The 8,679-nt window shown below is 41.5% G+C and overlaps 1 protein-coding gene across 1 annotated transcript; it reads left to right on the top strand.

Moving 5' to 3' along the window:
- The first annotated feature begins 944 nt into the window (after positions 1–944).
- LOC128573601 (DNA-(apurinic or apyrimidinic site) endonuclease-like) lies at positions 945–2,305 on the top strand. Its single transcript, XM_053573885.1, has one exon. The coding sequence runs from the start codon at positions 1,092–1,094 to the stop codon at positions 2,046–2,048; it is 957 nt and encodes a 318-aa protein (XP_053429860.1). The 5' UTR covers positions 945–1,091; the 3' UTR covers positions 2,049–2,305.
- The last annotated feature ends 6,374 nt before the right edge of the window (positions 2,306–8,679 follow it).

Raw genomic sequence — 8,679 nt, 5'->3', positions numbered from 1 at the left:
CTCCAGTCTGTTATCAGCTTTTGAAAATGCTGCACTATGTTTCTGTTTGAAGTAGAATTTGTCAATAGTTGTGCAGGTTGACAGTATTTTTAAAATTCTGCCTGCCACAATGTCAAAGAAGAAAAAGAGAATGATGAAGGAAGAAAACAGATTTTTTTTTTTTTGAGACAGAGCCTCAAGCTGTCACCCTGGGTAGAGTGCTGTGGCATCACAGCTTACAGCAACCTCCAACTCCTGAACTTAGGCCATTCTCTTGCCTCAGCCTCATGAGTAGCTGGGACTACAGGCACCCGCCACAATGCCGGGCTATTTTTTTGTTGCAATTTGGCCGGGGCAGGGTTTAAACCCTCTCCCCTCGGTATATGGGGCCAGTGCCCCACCCACTGAGCCACAGGCGCCTCCCAAGAGGTAATATTTTTAGTGACATTTTTTTCTTTTTTTTGAAGTTTTTGGCCAGGGCTGGGTTTGAACCCACCACCTCCAGTAAATGGGGCCGGCGTCCTCCTCCTTTGAGCCACAGATGCTGCCCTTTTCTTTTTTTTTTTTGAGACAGAGTTTCACTATGTCACCCTTGGTAGAGTGCCCTGGCATCACAACTCACAGCAACCTCAAACTCTTGGGCTTAAGCAATTCTCTTGCTTCAGCCTCCCAAGTAGCTGGGACTGCAGGTGCCTACCACAATCCCCGGCTATTTTTTTTGTTGTAGTTGTCAAGTCAATGTTGTTTAGCTGGCCTGGGCCGGGTTTGAACCCTCCAGCCTCGGTGTATGTGGCTGACGCCATAACACTGTGCTATGGACACCGAGCCTTTTAAGTGGCATTTTGCAACAGGTTATAAGTATTGTTAACAACATGGCATCATCAGTTTTATAATAGGCTAAAATTGAACAATGAGTATTCCATGTGGATTGGCCATATCCTTCTAAAGTGTGCTGGCGAGACTCACGTGACCACACTAGGCACACACGTGGGGGCACAGTGTGCTGCATTCTTTGTGCTTGCATAAGGAGGATCCGGGCTGAGATCCGAATAGGGCGAAGTGATAAAATACTGCTTCGGTGGGCAACGTGGTATAGGTGTTCAAGGGCAGGGATGCCGAAGCGTGGGAAAAAGGGAGTGGTGGCAGAAGATGGGGAAGACCCCAAGACAGAGCCAGAGCCCAAGAAGAGTAAGACGGGAGCAAAGAAAAACGAAAAAGAAGTAGCAGGAGAGGGCCCTGTCCTATATGAGGACCCACCAGATAAGAAAACCTCACCCAGTGGCAAATCTGCCACACTCAAGATTTGCTCTTGGAATGTGGATGGGCTTCGGGCCTGGATTAAGAAGAAAGGATTAGATTGGGTAAAGGAAGAAGCCCCAGATATCCTGTGCCTCCAAGAGACCAAATGTTCTGAGAACAAACTACGCACTGAACTTCAAGAGCTGCCTGGACTATCCCATCAGTACTGGTCAGCTCCTTCAGACAAGGAAGGGTACAGTGGTGTGGGCCTACTTTCCCGCCAGTGCCCACTCAAAGTTTCTTATGGCATTGGTGAGGAAGAACATGATCAGGAAGGACGAGTGATTGTGGCTGAGTTTGACAAGTTTGTGCTGGTAACAGCCTATGTACCTAATGCAGGCCGTGGGCTGGTGCGACTGGAGTACAGGCAGCGCTGGGATGAAGCCTTCCGCAAGTTCTTGAAGGGCTTGACTTCCCAAAAGCCCCTTGTGCTGTGTGGAGATCTCAATGTGGCTCATGAAGAAATTGACCTTCACAACCCCAAGGGAAACAAAAAGAATGCTGGCTTCACCCCACAAGAGCGCCAAGGCTTTGGGGAATTGCTGCAAGCTGTGCCACTGGCTGACAGCTTTCGGCACCTCTACCCCAACACAGCCTATGCCTATACCTTTTGGACTTACATGATGAATGCTCGAGCCAAGAATGTTGGTTGGCGTCTTGACTACTTTTTGTTGTCCCACTCTCTGTTACCAGCATTGTGTGACAGCAAGATCCGTTCCAAGGCTCTGGGGAGTGATCACTGTCCCATCACCCTCTATCTAGCACTGTGATACCTCCTCCAGATCACTTTGGGAAATAGGTTTCCCAAACTATCATTCCTTCTTCACTCTCTAGCACTGTTTCTCATCCATAAAAATAATGTATCTTCCAACCGGGATCCTGTGACAGACTTAGGTTTCTTTTAAGCCCAAAATTTGGTTTCTGTTTTGTAGGTTTTTTCTTTTTTTTAAATAACATTGAACAAAGGCTACTGATTATTCTTACTTCTGTCGGGCTATCCACGTGAAAATAAAAAGCCATAGTTTCAAAAAAAAAAAATAAATAAAGTGTGCTGGCTTTCACAGGGACAGGTGTTAGCCAAAATTTTATCTGTGAGAACAGTTAAATTTTATGAAGAACAGAATCAGCAAGGTGAATTATTGAAAGACAATTTCTATAGGAATGCAGCATTTCCGTGTGATGTCAAATCAAAATGACTTGAATATTTCCTTGCAAGTTAAAACTAAGTCCATACATGATATGTGGCAAAAAATCCAAGCATTTTGACAAAAGATGTCCTTTTAAAAACACTTTTTCTTCAAAAGGAAATTTTGGATGAACATTTTCCCCAGTTAGCAAACGTTATTCATGAGCAGCATGATATATGCAAATCATTTGAAGAATATGCAGCTATTATAGACCTGTTAATTAGAGAATAAACTGACTTTGAGAATCATGACATCACACTCAAATTAGCATTTCAGCCTCAACTGGTTGATATCACCAAGGCACCAGAAGAACTAAAGATGGAATTAACTGAACTGTCAGTAGATGACATTTGAAAATTATTGTTTGATGCTAAGAAAGATCTAATTGAAATATGGAAAAATGCAATAGAACACTACACCTTCAGCAACATGCCCGAAAAATGCTTTCTTGCTTTTCAACTATTTACTGCTGCAAAACTGTATTTTCTTACCTAAGCCAAATCAAGACACCCTTACAGTCACAAATGACTGATACCTATCCTGAGGATCAACTGAAACTGTGGACCTCCATGTTGCAACCAATATTCAAATGCTTTCTAACAAAAAACAGACACAACAAAGTCATTGAAAGTTTGATTAATTTTAAAATTAACAAATAGTTTTTATTTTTTTGAGATTATTAAGTACATAGTAGTTAGATGATGTAATAATATTTATAAAATAATGTACATTTTAAAGTATATCTAATTGAAGTTTCTTGAATGTGGCCTTATTTGATTATAGCTAAATTAATGCAGCCTTCTGACATGAAAAGATTCCCCACCCCCACAACAGGTCCATATAAAGAAGACCCTGTAGCTGTACTGAGATGCTGAAACCAAAGGGTGAAAGGTTGGTGAGGAACAGGGTATTTACATAGTTTCAAATAATTTAATTCTGTAAATTATTTATTAATTAAAATGGAGAAGTAATAAATATACAATGGAGAAACCTGGAGGGCACTCACCAATATCAAAGTGAATATCCCTAGTAATGGGACAGACAGCCACACACAGGACACGATATCATGTCTGAGTGTCAACAATGTTTCATCTGATTGTGATGGGGAGGAGAGCTCAAACAAACCCAAACAGAAGGAAATTTCATGAAATCTGGCTTGTACTCTGCAAAAACATCAAGGCAGTGAAAGTCTAAGGAATTGCCTTAGACTAAAGGAGACAAAAGAAAACAATTACTGTATGATCGGAACAATGACAGACCTGGAACCCACGGATCTCCAAGGGATCTATGCATAGAATTCAGGGGATTCTGCAAACTTGGGTGGGAAAAACAATTGCATCTCTTTTTCACTGCTTACTAACTGAAATTAACATTTCCTTTTTTTTTTGGCTGGGGGCTGGGGCCATACCCACTGAGCTACAGGCTCCGAGCCTAACATTTCCTTTTTTTAAACAAAGCTTTTTTTTTTTTAATTTCAATTGGCTTTATTGGATTCTAGAACAGGGAAAGACATCTTTTTTTTTGAAACAGAGTCTCACTTTGTTGCTCTTGGTAGAGTGCCAGGGCGTCACAGCTCACAGCAACATTCAGCTCTTGGGCTTAAGCCATTCTCTTGCCTCAGCCTCCCAAGTAGCTGGGAGTACAGCTACAACGCCCAGCTATTTTTTTGTTGCAGTTTGGCCGGGGCCGGGCTCGAACACACCACCCTCGGTATATGGGGCTGGCACCCTACCCACTGAACCACAGGCGCTGCCCTTAAAGAAAGTTTTTAATGGACAAGATCTGACTCTATGGCACTGCTGAAGAGCACTGGCTTGACAGTAGCTCGCTGTAACTTCAAATTCCTGGGCTCAACTGATCCTCCTGTCTTGGCTTCCCGAGTAGCTTGGACTACAGGCAGTTGCCACTGTGCCTGGCTCATTTTTTTTTTTTTTTTTTAGAGACAGAGTCTCACTTTATCACCCTTGGTAGAGTGCCATGACATCACAGCTCACAGCAACCTCCAACTCCTGGGTTTAGGCGATTCTCTTGCCTCAGCCTCCACAGTAGCTGGGACTACAGGCACCTGCCACAACGCCTGGCTATTTTTTTTGTTGCAGTTTGGCCGGAGCTGGGTTTGAACCCACCACCATTGGTATATGGGGCCCGTGCCCTGCTCACTGAGCCACAGGTGCCGCCCCATTTTTTTTTTTTTTTTTTAAGAGACATGGTCTTGCAATGTTGCACAGGCTAGTCTTGAACTCCTCAAATGTCTGGTTAACTTTGCATTAAGTATGAAGCAATAGACTGGGTGCAGTGAAAGATGTCAAACACAGAACGATATGTACAATATGGCTCCATCTATATTAAATTCAAGAACAGGCAAATTAAAGTTTACTGGTAGAATCAAAGTTCTGATTGAGATTGATAAAGAAGTACATAAAGGAACTTTTGGGGACATGGAAATATTCTAGATTTTGATTTGGATACTGGTTAAACAGGTCTTTACTTAGATAAAAATTAATTAACAAAACACTTCATGAACAAAATACCTAGGGTGATTTCTGTTTCCTTCACTGACACCTGACTCTGAATATCCAACTCTGAAGGCACCTCATGCCCACGTGCTCATTTTCCTGCGGGGCCCCACAACGCTACAGCCTGTATCAGAGCAAGGAAGGGCAGGGTGGCATCACGCTAGTGGCAGGCAACCAGCAACATAATGCCCCAAGGCCTGATAAAAGGGCCATGCTAACCACAGGGGCTAGACAATCCTGGAGAAGTTTTTAAAATTGTTTTGAGTAAATAAATCGACAGAATGAAAAAAAGGTTTAAAGAATAACTGTTTACAACACTATTCAATATGAAGATCTAAAGGTAGGGATTATATTTTGTTTTTCAGTCTTGGAGAATTCCCACTGTTTGGGCCTTCTAGCACTATCTTTGGGTCTGACTTCTCTCTGGGGGGAAATGTGAGCTTGTGGTTGCTGAGTCATCATGTGTGGGGCACAGCCTTCTTTGGAGCACTGGCCTAAAGACATGGGCCAGTCTGTATTGAGCTTTACCAGGGAGAGGGCAGCCTGGGCATAGATCACTCCCTGGACTTGCTCTTCCACTAATGAATGGAAAATGATCGAATTATACCCATGAAATAGGGTAGAATGCAATAAACAATGAGATAAAAATAATATAAATAGCCAGATAAGGTCAACAGTTGATTTCCTATTTTTTAAAAATACTTTCAGACTTACGATGCAAAAATAATAAAATGTTTACATCTCACATAACCACAGTACAATGATCAAAACCAGAAAATTAATACCGATAGAGTATTTATGTATTTATTTTTGGAGACATTGTCTCACTGTGTCACCCTCAGTAGAGTGCTTTGGTGTCAGAGCTCACAGCAACCTCAAACTCTTGGGGTCAAGCAATTCTCTTGCCTCAGCTTCCCATGTAGCTGGGGCTACAGTTGCCTGCCACAATGTCCAGCTATTTTTAGAAACGAGGTCTTGCTCAAACCTGTAAGCTCAGGCAATCCACCCACCCCGGCCTCCCAGAGTGCTAGGATTACAGGCATGAGCCACTGTGCCCCTCCTGATAGAATATTTTGTAATTTTAATTTTTTATTTTTAATTGTTATGGGTACATAATAGTTATATATTCATAGGGTACATGTGATATTGTGATACAGACGTACAACATATATTAATCAAATCAGAGTAACCTATCACCTCAAGCATTTATGATTTGTGTTAGGAACATTCCAATTCCACTATCTTGTTTTGTTTTATTTTGTTATTATTTAGACAGAGTCTTACTTTGTCACCTTCAATAGATGCTGTGGCATCATAACTCACAGTAACCTCAAACTCTTGGGCTCAAGTGATTCTTTGACTCAGCCTCCTGAGTAGCTGGGACTACAGGAACCTGCCATAATGCCCAGCTATTTTTATAGATGAGGTCTTGCTCTTGCTCAGGCTGGTCTTGAACTCCTGAGCTCAAGTAATCCACCTGCCTTAGCCTCCTACAGTGCTATGATTACAAGTGTGAGGCTGTGCCTAGCCTTTTAGTTACTTTACAGAATATTCGTTACAAATTTTTACAAGTTATATACTAAATATGCTCTGTGTGTTGGCCATCTCTTTGTAAAATTTTGTAATATATATTTTATAAAGGTACATTTAGCTGTAATTTCCCATTTTCCCTATGTATGGTGACTTTATGGGTGACCTTTGGGACACCCTGTATGTCACAACTTATCAACTATAGTCACTTTGTTGTGTTATCAAATATTGTTCATTAAATTTATCTTACTATATTTTTGCACCCATTAATCATCTCCAATTTATTTGCCTCCCACCCTTCCCAGCCTCTAATAACCATCATTCTACTCTCTACCTCCAAGAGACCAATTATTTTAATATTTAGTTCTCACATATAAGTGAAAACATGCAAGATTTGTCTTACTGTGTTTGGCTTTTTTGGTTAACCTGATACTCTCTTGTTCCAACATTGATAAACATATTCAAAAGCCTTCTTCGATTTCATCATTTGTCCCCCTAATGTCCTTTTCCTGTTTCAGAATCCAACCCAGGATCTCACATTGCATTCCCTGTCGTTTCACTTTGGTTTCCTTCACTCTGGAGCAGTTCCTCAGTCTTTCCTGACCTTGACATTTTTGAAGAGTTATTCTTTAGATCAGGGCCATTCAATAGAATTTTTTTTGCAATAATAGACATGCTCTGTATTAGCTAATGATTAATGACAGCCACATGAAAATAGCATTTGAAATGTGGCTAGTAGGGCTCAGGAACTGACTTTAGATTTTACTTAATTTTAATTAAAATAGCTACATGTGGCTAGTAGCTACTGTATTGGACAGGACAGCTGTCAAGCGTACCTCATTTTGAGTTTGCTTAATGTTTCCTTATGATTAGCTTCGGATTATGATTTTTGATAAGAATACCATTAAGTGTGGTATTGTGTCTTTCCTTGTCTAAAATTTTAAAAGCTGTTGACGGGTAACAGCAAACCACTTAGCCCAGGAAGTTGGATTATTTTAATGCCCTTCAAGGTCCAGCAAAGACAGAGGTTACAACTGCATTTGGAAGCCAGTCCCTACACCGTGAATGTTCTTCCTGCAAGAATAGACATGCAGTCACTGGATTTGGGTGGATAGCAGACAAGATAGACTTCTGAACTCATCACGTTTACCCCGTGTTGACCATCCACCGTGTTCCAGGTACCTCGAGTTTATAAAGCCTTATACCTTAGGGCTTGTTAAATACTCTCACCTTTGCTGACCTCCAGGTGGAGATGGCTTTATTATAGTGCAGGTGTGATTAAGCACACTTCATAAATGTTGGAGGTAGTAAAATATCCACCGGGCTATCAAATCAGTAATAAAACTTCACTGGAAAAGTGTCCAGGCATCTTGCTATGATTTAGTCTAGGAGCACTGGCTTTGGAGTTTCACAGCATTCCAGCATTTACATGTGATTTCTACCAAATCTCTTAACTTCCTCTTTTGTCTTTCTTTCCTTTTTTAAATTGCAGTATACAGTAAAGGGTAACAATGTTAAGTGTACAGTTGATCCATTTTTACATATGCTCAAGCTCATGTACTCATCACTCACATCAAGATAGAGAACATTTTTGGCTGGGCATGGTGGTTCACACCTGTAGTCTCAGATACTTGGGAGGCTGAGGTGAGAGGATCTTTTGAACCCAGGAGTTGGAGGCTGCAGTGAGCTATGACTGTGCCATTGGACACAAACCTGGACAGCAGAGTAGTACTCTGTCTCTAAAAAGATTAAAGAATAAATCTCCAAATCCCTGGAGAGAATGCCTCTCTCCCCTTACCCAGTCAGCATTCCCCTGAGGTCACCAAAGAGTGATATGATTTCCATTCATATAGATTACTTTTGCCCATTTAGAAACCTTAAGTGACCCAGAGCAGACAGTCTGTATTCTTGTTTTTGGCTCCATTCACTGAGCACCATTTAGGCATGGTGCCCATTCACCAGCAGGAGGATCCATCCATCTTGTGTGTTCTTTTTCACTGCTGTATACTATTCCAGCACGAGTACACCATAGTTTGTCTCTTGGTCCTCCTGTGGATGGACATTTGGGTTGTTTCCAGAATTTGCCTATTATAAATAAAGTCACTACAAACATGATGTAGTCTCTGTGTTTCCAGGTAGATGGTTATCCAAGAGTGCAATTGCTGGAT

Source organism: Nycticebus coucang, chromosome 21 (assembly GCF_027406575.1).
Source record: "Nycticebus coucang isolate mNycCou1 chromosome 21, mNycCou1.pri, whole genome shotgun sequence".
Lineage (NCBI taxonomy): Eukaryota > Metazoa > Chordata > Mammalia > Primates > Lorisidae > Nycticebus > Nycticebus coucang.
The sequence above is the reverse complement of the archived record's forward strand: the minus strand, read 5'-3'. Positions and strand labels throughout refer to the sequence as shown.